This window comes from Lycium barbarum, chromosome 6 (genome assembly GCF_019175385.1).
Source record: "Lycium barbarum isolate Lr01 chromosome 6, ASM1917538v2, whole genome shotgun sequence".
In the NCBI taxonomy this organism is placed as follows: domain Eukaryota; kingdom Viridiplantae; phylum Streptophyta; class Magnoliopsida; order Solanales; family Solanaceae; genus Lycium; species Lycium barbarum.
The window spans coordinates 132,391,773-132,409,767 of NC_083342.1; the positions used below are offsets into that span (position 1 = coordinate 132,391,773).

Below are 17,995 nucleotides of genomic sequence, written 5' to 3' on the forward strand. Positions count from 1 at the left end.
AATGACTTAAGATTAGTAAGATGAGCAAACCATCTAGAAGAAAAAGACTACCATTTTATTTCTGTCCAGCCGAGAACGACAGCTTAATATTACAAGACTTCTCACAGACTAACTTTGTCATTACAGGTCACCAATTCTAAAATGATATATTTGAATGTTTTCAACATTAAGTTTCTTGAAATTACTAAGGTTTCTTGTAGTTTTAAATTTGCCCCAGTTGTAAGCCTTGTATTTTGCTGGACTTTCTTCACTTATCAGTTCCTCCAGAGGCTCCACCATTACATAGTGAGATGGGCTGAAGAAAAATGGAATAGAAAATCTCTCTTTCTTGGAGCTTGCTACTACCCTATGTTCCACGCTTTCATATCTGTCATTGCTCCAAACCTGTAAAAAAAAAAAAAAAAATTCCAGTCGATCAACAAAATGGTGTTCGGCTCAATGAAAGTATTGTGCTTTTCTATCAAGAATTAGGCAGCATGATACAAAAGTCATACCTGAATTATGTCACCAACATTAACAATATAAGCATCTGGAGTTGGTTTAACTTGTATCCATTCGCCATCTGTTTTGCGTTTCACCTCGAGGCCTCCAACATCATCTTGAGCAAGGACGGTCAGGGCAGGAGAATCTTTGTGCCGGCCAACCCCCAAAGCCAATTCCGGAATTGGGCATAGCGGATAGTAATTTAATCGCATAAAACTTGTTTGGTCTTTAAAGTAGCTATTGAGCCTTTTGGATGACAGGCCTAAGCTTAGAGCAATAAGTTCTAGCAACTTGTAGGACAGTTTCTCAATACCTCGAGCATATTCTTCACATGCCTCCCTGTAAAGTCCAAACTACTCGATTAGATCAAAAAAACATTTATAAAAGCAGCTGTGAGTCCAGAATTTTAAGTCAGCAAGTGTGGAATACTATCTAAGATACGTCGTACTTCTAGAAATACTGAAAAAGGGAAAACAATGGGGGCACTCAGTAGCCAATTAGACCGAGGGAGCTCACTATAGGGGCAGTGGATTTCCCCACCAACTGCCTTTCAACTTCAATCATATGATCAATCATAGAAAAAAAAATCTACTAATACTAAGTTCATACCCGTCGCCACTAAATAAGATTTCCTTCGCTTAATGGATAACAATTTGTTACCAATGCATAATTTCGAATAGTCTTACATCTAGGCTGCATTTACCCCAACATGAATCTGAACACATGACTCACTCCTCAATCAGGTTTAGAAATATCTTGTACTTGCTAAACATTGCAACTGATAAAATACTGGCTTGGAGAAAAGTAGTCCCAATTTGTAAACTACGAGCAAGATGAAGAGCGAAAGGCAGCCGTGATTAATGATGTTCAACATAATGTCATAATGTACTTAACAAGGTTTACAAAGATCAGTGCAAATAAAGTCCGACTGTAAGAATTACTACTTATTACAGCCCATATCTGGACAAGAGAGAGCCAAAATAAGAAGATACTTGTCTTTTCTTAAACGTTCCAAATATTAGTACCAGAGGAGAATGTCCATGTGCCAAAGGCTAAGACTTGAATTTGTCAATAAAAATGGAAGTTATTTCTTTCCTTTAAATAAAAACACAAAAGGAAAGTAGACTTTATCTGTAGCTAAGAGTTGATGGAGATATCGTACAAGTGCACCATATGAAGAATGGAAGACAGCACTCCCAAATTATACAAGTCTGAAGGGATAAAGGTATAGGGAGAACTAACCAATACATTTTCATGCATGAGCATTGCATTGTGATTTTCTTGTTGTCTATTCCTTGATTGTGTTTGCTCAATAAAAGATTGTGAAAGAGTTGGTTTTTGTTATGTGACAGAAAAACTCATGTGTTGGATGATTTTCTATTACTTTGAGCCAAAGGATGTTCAATTACTTGGAGCCAAAGAATGCTCAATTACTTGGAGCCAAAGGATACTTGGAGTCAAAGGATGCATTGCTCGGAGCCAAAGACTGTTAAGATGTGAAGGAGAATTGAAGAGCTCATGTAGCACACTTGGAGCCCAAGTCATTTTATGCCTATAAAATGAGAGGCAATTCTTCTTTGTTTAGCATCCCAAAAGTCATACAATACATTGTAGTGAGTAGAGAGTTGAGAGAGCAATTCTCTTAGGTGTAATTGGGAAATCTCCCCTTCCTTTGTTAATAATATAAAGGCAACTGTTCTCTGGTGGACGTAGGATCATTTTGATCCGAACCACGTTAAATCTTGTGTTCTTTCTTTTATGTTTCCGCTAACAATTGGTATCAGAGTGTTAGGAATCTTTGAAGATCCTAGGAGGAAGAACAAAAAAAAAAGATGAGTTCCATGAAGTTTGAAATTGATAGATTCAGTGGACGCAACAACTTCAATATCTGGAAGATCCAGATGATGGCGTTAATGCGAAAGGAAGGTTCAATCATGCTATTGACGGAAAGTATCCCGATGGTACATCGGCTTCCGACAAGGAGAAGATTGAAGGAGATGCATTGAGTGTAATCCAACTGTCCCTTGCACCTAACGTGCTTTGTGAAGTGAGTACAAGTACCGACGAGACGGCCAAGCACTTATGGAACAAGCTACAAGGGCTTTACCAGGACCGATCGGTGACAACAAGGATGTTGTTACAACGGCATCTTCACACATTTAAGATGGGGTCAGGTACTACGTTACAAGATCATTTAGACACGTTCAATAAAATTGTCATGGACTTACAGATTGCAGGAATTAAAAAGGACGAGAAGACGCTTTCATTGACTTCAGGATATCGTGATATCGAGAATTCAATGATGTACAGCAAGGAGCCTATCAACCTTGAGCAAGTGCGGCAAGCACTTAACTCTAGTGATGTGAGGAGGCATTTTGAAGGAAACAGAGATAATAAGGCAAGTGGGCTCTTTGTGAGAGGCCAGACTAGCCATCAGGGAAGGAACAAATCAAAGCACAGATCAAAGTCTCGTGTGAACAAGAAGAATGCAGATTGTTGGGGCTGCGGCAAGAAAGGGCACTTTGAACGAGATTGCCCAAACAGATGCCTCCCTCTTTCTGGTTCTCTGTGTAAATTTGTTTCTTAGGGACTGATGGTAAAATCAGAAATGTCGCTGCAATAACGGCTCGGTTACATTATGTTAATAAAAAGTGGCTTGGTGGTATGTTAACGAATTGATCCACTACAAACGAATTGATCCACTACAGAAACAAGACTTCATAAGTTTAGGGACTTGAAAATGGAACAAAAAACAGGGAGACTATTACCTCTTATTTTTCTCTTTTCAAACAAACAAAAATGATCAAAGTTTTCTTATTTGGAATCGCGTTAGGTCTAATTCCTATTACCTTGGCTGAATTATATGTAACTGCATATTTACAATATAGGCTGTCTACGAGCAGCTGCCCAATCAAATAGTTACGAAATACCATTAGCTCTATGTGTGTTATAAATATCTTTACGTGTGATTCATTAACACGATTTGGCAGGTCTTGCCACATGATTGTACTTTGAAGTTACGTGACGACTCCTCTATAAACAAGGCAGTTTGTGTCATATTCAGTATTTCCAAAAGTTGTCACTTCATGATTTTCAGTTTCAGGCCAATTAACTAATAAGGAAAAACTAACGCAAATATATTCATCATTAAAATACTTTATTAATTTAGACACTACAACTATTACAGGTGAAGGTTCTGTAACTCAAAGGTATGGAAAAGTATTCTAAAAGAAAACTTCTGGACTCCGGACAAATATAAAGCCAGACTCTCCCAGGTGGGGGAAAAAAAGAAGGAAAAAGTTGAGCCTTAAAGTGACAAGTGTTAATTTTAGAACAGAGCATATTTTAATTATTCCGGGATCCTCATTGATCAATTGCATAAAAAAAATATAATCCAGCATAATCAGAAATGATGCCATATCCTCAAGGTTGTAGTGAGCTCATCAGAAAAACTCAACTTTATTGTCTCTGCATAAATTATGCTAAAAAACTGGTATCTTGGAATTCCTCGTAGCAGTTTGCTAACAGGCAAAGTCAAGAACTCTGGCTGAATTTCCGGCCAGTCAACTTCTCAGATTCATGCAGCATGTGATTTATGAGCCCTCGCGCAGCACTGCAATACCAAAGGCAGACAATGTCCTCAGTAAAACCAATTTTTTCAGAGATGGCAATGGGAATGATTTTTTTCTCCAAGAAGTAAGTAAACTTTTATAAATAAGAAAATGCAGCAAGTAGGTAGAATCAGGACGTAGTGTAGGTATATCAAGTTTTGGAGGAACAGTAGGTCAAAGAACTTTATGTAGTCCTACAAGTATTTTTCAACTGCAAGAGGAGGATTGGAGTACCAAACAGCCATAGCGGATGAGACAGAAAATTGTTGAAGAAGGCGGTTCATGATGCTAATATCTAAGTTAAAATCATTAGAAAATTCCCACCAGTCTGGAAGACATTTTGTTTTGAAAAACAAAAAAGCAAAAAAGAACAAGACAGAATGAACTTACTCATCTTTCAATTTCTGAATTTTATCCGGATTAGTCTCATGCATATTCTTTTTGAACTGCTGTCTCACCATACCAACAAGAAGCTCTGTGTTATGTTGCTGCAAATTTAAGGACAGGCAAAGCTATATAAGTAGCTAGTTCTCGAAAGACAATCTATCAAATGGAATTTATTTATATTTATATCTTAAAATAAATTTATATCTTTATGTTGTTGGAACACCTCTCAGTTCAAACAAGTCAATTATCATTTGAAACGAAAATGGATGCACAACTAATGAATTTGTCTAAACCTATCTCAGCTAAGGAATCATCGTAAGCAAGCAAAATGACAGTTCCGTGCCATAGAAGAAAAAGTGTAGCTCTTTTGCCGGTGCTTCAATTGATTCTACGTTTTTTCACGCAATAAGTTTTCCTCATGCCCGATGTCCGAGTTAAAAAGTCCAGTGTCCAGTGTCCAATGTTGGGGGAAGCAGCTCTATAACAAGTAGAAAAGACAAATATATGATGCAAAGAAATGGATCATGGGCCTAACTCAACCCCAAAAGCTAGCTCATACAATGATGATTGTCCAAGTCCATATAAGGAGACCAATTATCCATCCCATATCTGATGTGGAACTTTTAACACTCCCCCGCATGCCCACACCTCGTTAAATGGGGCGTTGACAGTATAATATGGTGGTCCAACATCGGTGAACAAAGATTTGGGATGAGTCTGGCTCTGATACCATGTAAAAAAATGGATCTTGAGCCTAACTCAACCCCAAAAGCTAGCTCATAGGGTGAGAATTGTCCAAGTCCATATAAGGAGACCAATTACCCATCCCATATTCGATGTGGGACTCTTAACATATGACAAGTTACGTTCTTTTATTTTTTCGGGGAGGCAATGTGGGATTGGGGGTGGAAATTGTTAAGGCACTTCTCAAAAGTTTAAGGAATTTATTTATAAGGAAGATAAAAACTTCAAATCTTCAGGGAGATGGCATGAGGCCAATGCAAAACTGTAAATCTTTACTGCTGATGCAAGTAAAACTGAGCAACCATCCATGGAAGACAAAAAGGAGCTAATCTTTCTTTCTTTTTGTGGGTAATGCTTGAGTCTGACAAGTAATGAGAAAAGGACATGAATAATGATCTCTCATTCCCCTTCTAATCCAGAATACATAGAGCTGCCTTTCCCCTAGATGTGAAGAAAAATAAGGCACACTGATCTTATGAAAATAAAAACAAACTAAGGCAAACCCATCCCGCAGACAAAATTGAAGCCTAAAGAGAGGTGAGTTAAGCCTAGGCTTTAAGTCACATGCCACATCCAAGTATTCTACCTCATCTCTTTTGTCTTTGAGAAAAGTGAGGAATCTTAAAGAGACGACCAAAGGAAACATGAAGGGATATGGTAGGTTCTCTATTAAGTACCATATTCCAAACAGGCATGTCATCAAAGGATTTAGCATGCTTGAAGTCATTTCTTATTGTTGTACAGATTTAGCATCAAAGGATGGGATTTGGGAATAGGTGGCTCAAATTCAGTCTGACAACAGTAAAATAGTCTGTGCTCAATAACAGAGGGCCTGTAGGTTTTTCTCTCCTCAAAAAGGGCTAAGGCAGGGAGACCCCTCTCGCCCTTTCTTTTCATCCTAGCTATGGAGGGTCTTAGCAAGATGCTTCAAAAATCATGTCAACAGCAATGGATTGAAGGCTTCACAGTAGGCAGTCCTACTGGAAACCCTATCACAGTTTCACTTTTCAAATCGCCTTTATGCATATGACAATTTGCTATTCTGTGGGGCAGATAGATCACAAGTGATTAAGCTAAACTTGATTCTGTACATCTTTGAAGGACTATGGCCTACATACAAATATGTCAAAAAGCACTATCTATCCTGTAAATTCAGTGCACAATCTGACACAGCTAGCAGAGATCATGAGTTGCAACACAGGCTCCTTTCCAACAACTTATCTTGGGCTGCCTTTAGGTGCAAAATTCAAGGCTAATGAGATCTGGTCGGGAATAATTGAGAAGTTTGAAAAAAGGCTGGCAAATGCAGTATCTTTCTCTTGGAGGAAGGGTAACATTGATTAACAGTGTAATGGACAGCATCCCCACTTATCAAATGTCCCTTTTCCCTATTGCAGCAGAAGTTCTCGAAGAGCTTGACAGAATTAGAAGGAATTTTCTATGGGAAGTTAACAGTGAGGATCATAAGTTTCATTTGCTTAAATGGGAAAAAAGTTACACAACCTAAATCCCAAGGAGGTCTGGGTATCAAAGATTTTGCAGCTCACAATAAAAGCATGATGATGAAATGGTTATGGAGGGTAAGGAACTGAAGACATTGGACTGTGGAAAGAGGTGATCAAAGCTAAACATGGTGAGCTTAATCACTGGTGCACAAAAACTTCAGCAGCTACTATGGAGTTGGCCTATGGAAAGGCATCATTAAACATTGGCCTGATTTTGCTGAGAACATCACATTTAGAGTGAGGAATGGCTCTCATGTCAAATTTTGGAAGGACAGATGGTTGGGAGATACAACTTTGGCTGAGGAATTCATCATTGCAGCTGGACTAGATTCAACCATAGCCTCCAACAGATTAGAAGACATTTGGGGCCTAAGTTTCAGGAGAAACCGAGTGTTGTCAAAGGCGCGCTTAACCCCTGAAGCGAGGCTCAAAACATGTTGAACGCTTCGCCTCGCTTTATGTGCACTTCAGTGTCGTCATCAAGGCTCTAAGACATACTTTTCCTTGCCATTGAGCCTCTCTTGAAGAGGTGACACTACATAATTGATATTTCACTTTATCTTAATGTTTTTACAATTTCTTTGTCCATATATTTGTTATTCATGCTTACTATTATTAGTCTTGGACTAAAATACATATATTTGTAATTTTGCACCATTGCGCTTTTTTTTTCACTAAAGCCCACACTTTATTTGCGCTTTGCGATTAAAGCCCCAGATAACCTTAGAGCTTTTTTGCGCTTTTCGCTTTTGATAACACTGGAGAAACCTACATTACTAGGAACTTAATGACATGTTGGCCCTTTTTGCCAAATTGCAGCCTTGCTTCTTTTCACCCCAAGAGCCTGATAGATTGAAATGGGGTAACTCACAAAAAGGTCACTACACAGTCAAGGAAGGCTATCACAACTTATGCTCAAGGAACCCATTGATTGACAATGGCCATGGAAGCATATATGCAAGACTAAATTACCTATGGAAGTTATCTCTTTCAGCTAGACTGCACTACACAACTCATGCCTCACACAAGATAATCTCTCCAAAAGGAAAATCCAACTTGCCAACAGATGCTACTTCTGCCACAAGCACACAGAAACTGTCAACCACCTGCTACTGCACTGCGCAGTTGCCTCAGACCTTTGGAATATGTTTTGCTGTCTTTTTGGTCTTTCCTGGGTCATGCCCTTCTCTGTTAGGGATGTTCACGAAAGTTGTCACGGGAAGTTGACAAAGCCATCAAGAGTATCTGGAAGATGATCCCTTCCCTGGTGTTCTCTTTTGGTGTCTATGGACAGAGAGGAACACAATATGTTTATGATGGAATCTCATCTTCTAGTAATATGTTGCGAGGCAGATGTCTAGTTAGCCTTTTTAGTTGGTCCAAACTGACCACAGTAAATAACTTAGAACTCTTCCTGGATTTTGTTAGCTCTGTTGCTTAGAAAGAAGCTACAAATCCTTATTTTTGGGAGCTTAACTAATCTATCCTTGTAACACTTGCATCTTCTTGATGCCTTTGAATGAATCTACTTATTTCATAAAAAATTAAAAATAAAATTAATCCATGTCTTACATATTCCAATGGCATACAGCCACACTCTCGACAACAGAAAAAGTACTTGGTGTTGTTAGTATAACTCCATCTGTTTTGAATTCAAATTTCAATGCACAAAGTAAACAAAGGAGTAATTTAGGCAATTTAAATTCAAGAATCTCGCACTGGCTTCAATTTACAGTAGGGTATTGATTCTGCATTCTAATTTTACACTTGCACCATTTGATGTCTCCAATTAATGATAATGGCAGAACTTCCTATTCTTTTCTTCACCCCACCTCCTCTTTCCAGACAGTAAAATCACAAGCCAGCATAATCTTGACCACTCTTTTTGACCCCAAAAGGAAGGTTTAAGGTAAACGCCTTCCCATTACTGATTAACTCCTATCTACCCCATTCTATGGGACTGATGCAGCATAAATCAAAAGAAAAAAAGGGGGTGTCTTAGTCTTTTTTATTTTTACGAAATGCAAGCTGTCTAGGCACAAAGCCAAACAAGTCCAGATTAAGTCAAGTTTTTGCTCCTTAACCCCATTCCAGCTAACATTTCGATTTTAAACAGAACATTGTAACGGGCATCGACCTTTTCTTTTTTTGGCTTTTTAAAAAAAAAAAAAAACTGCTAATATACCTTTTCTTTTTCCCTCTTTTTCTTCTCTTGCTAAAGCACGTCATCTCCCCTATGGGAAATGAAGCATAAGACATTCCTTACTTCCTCTCACGAAAACTACAGTTTGAAGTAATTGTCAAACCCGAGAGCATAATGCCACAAGTGAAATTTAGATTTCACCTAATAAATTCATCTGGAGATAAAAGTCATCCTTGTTCTCCAGAGCAAGCACACCTTCAGAACTATAGGGTTCACTCGAGGGTGTGAGGAAGGCCAATGTGTCGTGGAGTTAACTAATAACATGAGATGGAACTAAAGAAATTAATACCATAAACAGAATCTTAGATCATATAAACAGATTGCGCCTAGAATCAACCAACTATTCACGCATTTGAATTTTAAAGACCACATGTTAGGACTATCAAACCTAACTGAATCGTGGGCAAAAGAAGAAAGAGAGTTTTTAGAAAACAACTAACACAACTAATATAATTTCAGAGCAACAAAGAAGAAAAACATACCTTACTGCCAATGTATTTTGCTCGTCGGAGACACTCCCGATAAAGCTAAGAGACAAAGCAAAAGAAAGAAATGCATTCTTAAATCACATTCAAAGCAATTCTAGAGGCTGCATATATTCAAATAGCTAACAGTTACTAACTCGGATAGCATTGTTGGCTAGTTCAGGAGGCAATGATGCTTGGAGAGTCGGCATTATGCAACTCGGTTGAAACGGTTCCTATGGAAAAACAGAGATATAAGCCATGTTTGGATGAGGGGATTTAGTTTTCAAGATTGATTCCAACTTAATGAATTCAAAATCCTCAAAATTGAAATCCTTTTGCACAACTTACAGTTATTTTTGTGAAAAGAAAAAAAATACTTGAAGACTAAGTAAGAACAACAGAATCCCACAATACAAATGATTTTGACATTCATTTAACGTTACATGCTGTGGGCATATAAACTTTTCAAAAGTTGTAAACTTTTCGTCCAATATAATAATTAGGAGTAAAATTTATGCAACTACTACGGAAAAGGGATGAGTTCCAGGTCAATGAACATGATTATCAGCCATTTCATCAAACAGCTTGAGTGCACTGAATATCAGGAAGATTTTGAAATCCACAAAACCAAATCTTCCATACAATAATCAATCAATTAACTACACTTTAATCCTAAATAACATGAAGACGGCAACAAAAATCCTCTATAATAAGAGTATTTTACACTGTCAACCTAACACAACCCTCTCTGTAATTTGCGAAACTGCCAAATTAATATGTTCAAGAATGAACCAAACCAAATCTAATGAATGGCAGTAAATATCACAGTCGAAGCAAACACTCTAAAGTGGAGAGTATGAAGATTCATTTGGATTGTAGTATAGGAAATGAAATGAAAGGGTATACCTGGGGGTTTTGAATAACGATTCCAAGTTCCTTGTCGCCCTGCGACAATATTGAACCTCGCTTACACAAGATTTAACTAAACTAAACCTCTCTTAAAGCTTTTTTTTAAGTCAAAATAATGAAGTTTCTAAATTGTGTATTTTGTTTGTTTAGGTTAACTACACTAAACACTCTTGTACTATGAATCACTTATAGATGAACCCTTAAATTTTAAAATTAAACACTTATACCCCTTATATAATGAAATCCTGCACTTACACCCCCATAATGTTATCACTTTTATTAACTCTTGATTTAATTATTTTTCTTTTAGTCAGAATAATGGAAGTTCCAAATTGTGTTTTTTCTTGGGGGTTAACTACACTAAACACTCCTGTACTATGATTCAGTTAAGAATAGATCCCTTGAATTTTAAATTTAAACACTTACACCCCCTAAGATGTTACTCCTTTGTTTACTTTGTGCATTGAAATTTGAATTCAAAACAGATGGAGTTATACTAACAACACCAAGTACATTTTCTGTTGTCGAGAGTGTGGCTGTATGCCGTTGGAATATGTAAGACATGGATTAATTTTATTTTTAATTTTTTATGAAATAAGTAGATTCAGTCAAAGGCATCAAGAAGATGCAAGTGTTACAAGGATAGATCAGCTAAGCTCCCAAAAATAAGGATTTGTAGCTTCTTTGTTTGGTGGAAGAACAGTGATAGATACCATGGTGCATTATCACTGAAGTGGAGAGAATTAAGAAGCTGATGGAAGGATTCAATGTGATAATACAACACATCTATAGGGAGGGGAACAGCCTGGCAGATTTTTTAACTAACATAGCTTTTGATTTTGCAGGTATATCAGAGTTTAATTTATTTTCAGAACTGCCTAGTGCAGGGAGGAAGATACTAAATTTGGATAAGTAACAAGTTCCTAATCTCAGGATCAGATATGCAAGGAATAAGCAGACCTAATGAGTACATGTGTGATTGTGTAACTTAACTATTGAAAATTGTTCAATGTGTGGTATTAGCTTCGGCTCATCCTATTGAAGAGTTAGCAATAGCTGAGAAGCAGTATCCACTGTATTTTATAGGTTTTTTGCTTTTGATTGTCTACTGGAAATTAGAAACCCTAACTGGATATGTAGCCTGTTGATTAAAGAGAAAGTAAGTCTTGTTTATTTAGTTCAATTGTAAAGCCTAGAGATAATCTTAGTGTGGTTGATAACCATGTCTCTACATATTAATGGGGCCAATCACGGGCTTAAGAATGCTACTTACTCAAGACAAACAAAATCTAACAATCAACAGGACAGAATACTTAAGTTATCAAATCAATTTGAGAAGTGGGTAAAGGTTAGAGATTTCAAAGCACATCAACAACGGAGAAGAGGAACAGACAAAGCTCAAAAGAGTTGATTCAACACAACAGATCTTCAAGCTAGGTTTTCAGTTGGAAGAATCAAAATTATACACCATGTACTTTTCTTCAGTTCAGTTCGTACAAAAATCGACAGGAATGAAAATGGGTGAGAATAATACTTGATTGAGATGCTGCGGGAAGAGATTTTTTCTCTCTTCTTAGTTCTTGGATCTAGCTAGTTATTTTTGAGCTTTTGTTTTGTTGGTTCCACATGTTTCTGTCGAAACAGACTCTTTTATTTTTATTTTTTGAGCTTTATAATAAGTGTGGGTCTTAAGGACGACGAAGGGTATTCCTGTCATTTAGTTCAATCACAAAAAATCTTTCCGTAGTGTTTCTCTCGCTCTCTCAGTATCTCTAGAAGAATTAGTTTTTTCCTCTTTCTGTTCCAGATTTTCAAAGACGGCTCTTTGCTTTCTCATCTGGGTGTTGCGATTTTGGTAAGTTTATCTTAATTTTTGCCCTAATTTTCTTCCGTTTATCTTCAAATTTACCAATTTTATGGCTTAAATTCTGATACGAATCAGGGATTTGAAGCTTATTAGAGTGGTACGTTGAGCTAAGAGAGTGGGACTTGACCGTTAAGGTAGTTAAAAGAATCAGATGGGTCCCAGAATAAAAGCTAGACAGTTCAGTCCCTTAGTAATTAAATGACAAATTTCAATAATTACATATTGCACCCTTAGTTTACTATTTCAGGACACTTTTGGTCCTTGATAGTTTGTTAGAATATGTCAGACGTGTAGTGGGATCCATGCCAGAAATTGTACTGGCATTGCCCTTATATTGTACTGATTTGCTCAGAAGAAGATAAGAAATATTCCCTATCTTAATTTACCCTAGCTAGCTTCTTCTTCTTATTTCATTTTTAGCCTTATTTCTTCTTCTTTTTCTTAGCTGTTTTTGTGCACTGCTATCAGTGGTATCAGAGCAGATCTCTGGATCTGTGGTGAATCAATGGTAAACGAAATGCAAGAGATGATGAAAGTTCTTCAGAAGCTATCTCAAGACATGAACAGCTTTGCTAACAGACAAGAACAGCTGGAGGCAAACCAGGAAAAAGCAGCAAGGAATCATGAAAGAGCTCTTAAGGAAATTAGAGATGTTGTACAGGGTGAAAGGAGACCAGATAGGGGTAAAAGTATTATTCCTTTGGGAGAAGAGTTATATTCACCTTCAGATACACCTTTGCAACTGGGAAATTCTTCAGACTCTCATTTGGTAAGACAACTTGTTCTTAACAATTATCAAATTTCACAAGGGTTAACATCCCATAGTCAGCAGATTCCTGTTCCATCCACTCCTTTATCAATCCCTACTCCTCCAGCACCCATATCATCTAGTTTCACTAGTTAAGGAATCTACCCACAAATCTCATCTAACTTGCAAAACCATGCCTACCCTTTCCTAAGTCAACAAGCAACCATTCCCATATTTTCCTTTCAACTCTCACCTGTTCTAGGAATGCAATCTCACTTTCAGATCCCTTATTCTCAGTCTGGAAATCCTTCATACACCCAATACCAAACTTATCCATCATATTACCATCAGAATACACAAATTCCTCAACCAATATACCACCATACCCCTTTTGTAGCTAACACTCACCCCTTACCTCAGCAATACTTACCAAATCAAACCACTCAGTTCATACCCAACCCAAGCAATTTCCACTCCCACTTACCAATACCCAATTTTACCAAATATACTAAAATAGAGTTTCCTAAGTTTAATGGAGATGACTTAAGAACTTTGCTATATAAGGTGGAACAATTTTTTTCTGTAGAAGAAATCCCCATTCACCAGAGGATGAAACTTGTGGCAATTCATTTTGATGGTGATGCTTTACAGTGGCATCAAGGGTATATGAGGAATAGAGGCCAAACACTATTACCTAATTGGGAGGAATATATCAATGCTTTAGCTGATAGGTTTGGAGCTGAATACTCAGATCCCATGACTGAGATTATGAACATTAAACACACTGGATCTGTCAAGGATTATCAGAAATCTTTTTATAGTGTCATGACTAGGATTAACCTGTCAACAGAGCATGCTATCAGTATATTCTTGAACAATTTGAAGCCTGAGTTGAGTAATGCCGTTAAAATTAGGAATCCTACTTCTTTACCTCAGGCCTACTATTTGGCTAGACTTCAGGAGTCTAACTTTGCTGCCCAAAGCAAGGCCATAAAACTGACCACCTCTACTCACAATTTTACAGCCCAAAGGAATTTCCAGAAGCACAACACCAGTAATAAAGGGAATGCAGTAAGTTCTAGAAGACCTCCTGCTACTAATTTCAATAATCCCAAGAAGAAGTGGTTAACACCAACAGAAATGGATGAAAAGAGGGCTCAGGGTCTATGTTTTCTCTGTGATGAGAAGTTCACCCCTGATCACAAGTGCAAGGCTAAAAGACAATTGTATTCTATGGAAATAGAGACAAAGGAGCTGAGTTGTTTGGAGGATGAAGGAGCAGATGAAGAGATAATGGAAGAACCAAGGGTGGAAAGGGAGGATCCTGTAGTGAATTGTGAGATATCCATTCAAGCTCTTAATGGAACTAAAGGGTACAGGACATTGAGAATCAGAGGTTTTACTGAGCAGAAAGAAATCACCATTCTCATTGATTGTGGCTCTACTCAAACTTCATCAATGAGAAGGATGCTCAGAAAATGGGTTTTATATTGCATGTTATTCATCCACAAGATGTATCTGTGGCAGATAGTAGAGTCAGTCAATCTATGCAGGGTAGTAAAGGGTTCAAATGGCTGATGCAAGGTACTATGTTTCAAGATGATTTCCTAGTTTTACCAATAGGAAGTTGAGATGTGGTACTAGGAATACAATGGCTATGCAGGTTAGGAGATATACAGATGAATTTTGGGAAGTTATTCATGCAATTTATGTATGAAGGGAAAAAGGTGACCTTACAAGGCATATACCCTTCTTTCAAAACTGTAGATGCAAAGGCTCTTAACAAAATCTCAGTTGAATCAGGCCAGGTTTTCATGATCAAAGTGTGTCCAAGGAAGGGTGATGAAGAGGAGAATGACATAAGTGGGGAAGATAAACCAGTGGAGATAATGACTCTTTTAGAGGATTATAAGAGTTTGTTCAAAGAACCAACCAGTTTACCTCCTTCTAGGGGGGTATTTGACCATGGTGTTCCATTAATAGAAGGAAGTCAACCTGTGAACTCAAGACCCTATAGGTACTCACCTGTGCAAAAAGATGTAATTGAAAAAATGGTTCAAGAGATGTTGGACCAAGGAATTATTCAATACAGTTCCAGTTCCTATGCTTCACCTGTGGTTCTAGTGGGAAAGAAGGATTGCACTTAGAGGCTTTGTGTGGACTATAGGGCCCTTAACAAAGTAACCATCAAAGACAAGTTTAACATACCTATTATTGAAGAGTTGTTAGAGGAATTGGGGGTTCTCAAGTGTACTGTCATGACCCAACCCCGTAGGCCGTGACTAGTGCCCGATCTGGGCACCCAAACACATCTATCAAATGCTATCTCAAATTTTTATCAAACGCATTCAAGTATATAGCAGAAGCCGACAAGGCTATATTTCAAATTTAGATAATTTCCAGAAAAATTTCGGTAGAGTTTCCTTTGTTTTACAGACTATCCAAATTAACCCTGCGCACAGATAATACCAATAATGACCACCCAGGGCCAACAAAGCAACATTTAAACATATGCGGACCGGCCGCCGCGGCGAATGGGATCGCCCAAACACAACATATACACGCATCCGTACAGAAAGACCCCAACCCACAAACATGTCTACAGACCTCTAAACAGACCGACAGAATCATATGACGGGACAGGGCCCCGCCGTACCCATGAACGAGAATATATAAATACAGTAGTGACAGACTGTACCAAAAGATGGGCTCTGAATAAAAGAGCGCTCCAAATGGCAGAAAAGATATCCTAGACGGACGGATCAGCAAACCTGTCGTCGGTACCTGCGCGGCATGAAAACGCAGCCCCCGAAGAAAGGGGGTCAGTACGAAATATATACTGAATATGTAAAGCCTGAATTACAGAAACAAAATCATAACTGGTACAGAACGTACAGAAAAAGGTGAGTAGAAAATCCAAAGTATCAAATACATATTTTCAAAACATGCGGAGTGTGTACAGAAACATATGTCATATCAAATCCGGCCCCTGCCAAGGGACTCAGCAGACAGAACGTGGCCACCCTCCCGACGCTGGTGCCACAACACAGAAGAATCAGAATAGGGGCATAACCCCGTAACATAGTATATCATATCAGATGGCCATGGCAAATCATATCAGAACATGTGTACATGGCACAACATACTCCACAAACCCATGTACACGTATACCTGCCCCCTCACATCGAGGCACGGCGAACAATGCAGAGGATTACGCTTGACAACATATCCTGGCCCGGGCTCAGTGTGGGAAACTAAATGCAGTTAAAATATCATAAATATTTTCAGAGACTCGATGAGGCATATCAATGACAAACCAATTCAATGAAGTCAGACGGGATCATAATAAGTGAGTTTCGGATGAAATAATGAATTACAGAAGCATAACCTTTCTGAAGTCGTTCCGAGTGCCAAAACAATTTATAAGACTTAATGAATTATTTAAAACAATTTTTTTTTGTTTAGTAGTTAAAAGAGTAGTCAGAACATTTCTTTCCAAAAACTGCTCGAAAACGAGCCTTAAGTACAATAAGGGTAAAACCAGGACTAGTGGGCCCACCTTGGGACAAGCAAGGCGGTGGGCTCAAATTACGCATTTTAGGCTTATGGGGTCACCTACGAAGGTTCTACGGACATTCTATAACTTTTCATAAAGTTTGGGGAAGGTTTGCATAATTTTTAAGAAAGCATACAAAAAGGGTTCAATTCTATTGAATGAAAGAGGGATATTTTCAAATGCGGATTCCGATGAGCAGAATATTTTCCGAGGCTCGAATCCGATCCTAGTACACCTAGGACATGCCAAAAGAAGAAAAGGGATAGCTTTACATACCTCGAACGCACTTCCAAGATAGTCAATCTAAAGCTAATCCAAATCTACGCCTCGGGCTCCCCAAGGTCTACAATTACGCCAACGAATACCAATCATTAGCTAAGGGCACTTAAGCCATTCATTCCAAACTAATCATTAAATTCTACAAAAAATTCGGCAGCACTTCCCCTGTAAATAGGCCATCCCGAGAATTTATCTCGCTCAAAATCAACAACAACAACCACAATAACCAACCTAGTAACATTGATAACCAATTCGAAAGGCAAAATAATAATAGTAACTCTCTTTTACATCATTCAACAACTTTCATAAATTCAACTCGATGACTTACCTTCAAGCCAACATCGATGCTTATATATTTAAATACTAACCCGAATCCATATCAACAATACTTAAAGACATTCTAAGCAATTCATACAACATTTTCAACAATCCAAAAAATTTCCCTTCCTTTCCACATAATGTAACTTTTTCATTCTAAATTCACACCACCCAACTAATATCAACATTTTTCCATATTCATTAACTAACTCAAGATTACCCAAACATATTTCAATAACATTTTAAACAATATCCAAGGATTCGAACCATTCCGCCCATTTCCATATTCCATTCGAAACTTCTACAATTGCAACGAAACTACCAAATCGCATTGTTTTCTTCCAAATTCATTAATAACAACCATAGTTCACATTTAGCATCTTACTTTCATAATTGCATAAAAATTATATAAAAATCACATAATTTCTCATAACAACATACAACCAATTTCAACACCAACTCAACTCGTTAACCCTTTATCTACGTCATCAATGTCACAACGACACCTCTAACAAGCTAAATAAATTTTAATTCACCATTCTCTTTCATTACTATGGCTCACGGCCACACTCCTCTTCACACACCCACACGACCTCTATAAAGTTTCTAACCATTAATTTCCTTCATTCTCATCACATAACCCATGATAACAACAACAATAATCATATGAACATAATCATACCCTCAATCCTTTCAATTTAGCAAGGATAGCAATATGTCCATAATCACAACTTTAAATTTAACCATTTAATTCCTACATAATGCTACTAAAATCAATTCCTCATTCTTACTCAAAACACCCCCCTTACACGGCTCAATTTATAATTCAACATCAACATACATAACCCGTTTGTATTCAACACACATCTACCAAGCTATACAAGTCTAAACTACCTCCAAAACATGTAGAAAAGAATT

General features: G+C 37.7%; 2 protein-coding genes across 2 annotated transcripts; both read right to left on the minus strand.

The window, feature by feature from the left end:
- Window positions 1-34: 34 nt before the first annotated feature.
- Window positions 35-1,047, minus strand: LOC132644704 (protein DMR6-LIKE OXYGENASE 2-like). Its single transcript, XM_060361307.1, has 3 exons — window positions 1,000-1,047; window positions 495-836; window positions 35-384 (listed from the first exon to the last, which is right to left on the minus strand). Exons 1-3 carry the CDS (start codon window positions 1,045-1,047, stop codon window positions 121-123), a joined length of 654 nt encoding a protein of 217 aa, XP_060217290.1. The 3' UTR covers window positions 35-120.
- Window positions 1,048-3,623: 2,576 nt separating this feature from the next.
- Window positions 3,624-10,460, minus strand: LOC132599099 (uncharacterized). Its single transcript, XM_060312317.1, has 5 exons — window positions 10,307-10,460; window positions 9,556-9,633; window positions 9,416-9,460; window positions 4,485-4,582; window positions 3,624-4,096 (listed from the first exon to the last, which is right to left on the minus strand). The coding sequence occupies exons 2-5, from the start codon at window positions 9,607-9,609 to the stop codon at window positions 4,018-4,020; spliced, it is 276 nt and encodes a 91-aa protein (XP_060168300.1). The 5' UTR covers window positions 9,610-9,633; window positions 10,307-10,460; the 3' UTR covers window positions 3,624-4,017.
- Window positions 10,461-17,995: the final 7,535 nt, after the last annotated feature.

Coding starts and splice junctions, on each gene's coding strand:
- LOC132644704 (XM_060361307.1), bottom strand. CDS start 1,047: ATGATTGAAGTTGAAAGGCAGTTGGTGGGGAAATCCACTGCCCCTATA. Junction 837..999: donor GGAAATCCACTGCCCCTATA/GTGAGCTCCCTC, acceptor CTAATCGAGTAG/TTTGGACTTTACAGGGAGGC. Junction 385..494: donor ATGTTGGTGACATAATTCAG/GTATGACTTTTG, acceptor TTTTTTTTACAG/GTTTGGAGCAATGACAGATA.
- LOC132599099 (XM_060312317.1), bottom strand. CDS start 9,609: ATGCCGACTCTCCAAGCATCATTGCCTCCTGAACTAGCCAACAATGCT. Junction 9,461..9,555: donor TAGCCAACAATGCTATCCGA/GTTAGTAACTGT, acceptor TTTGTCTCTTAG/CTTTATCGGGAGTGTCTCCG. Junction 4,583..9,415: donor CAAAATACATTGGCAGTAAG/GTATGTTTTTCT, acceptor TTAAATTTGCAG/CAACATAACACAGAGCTTCT.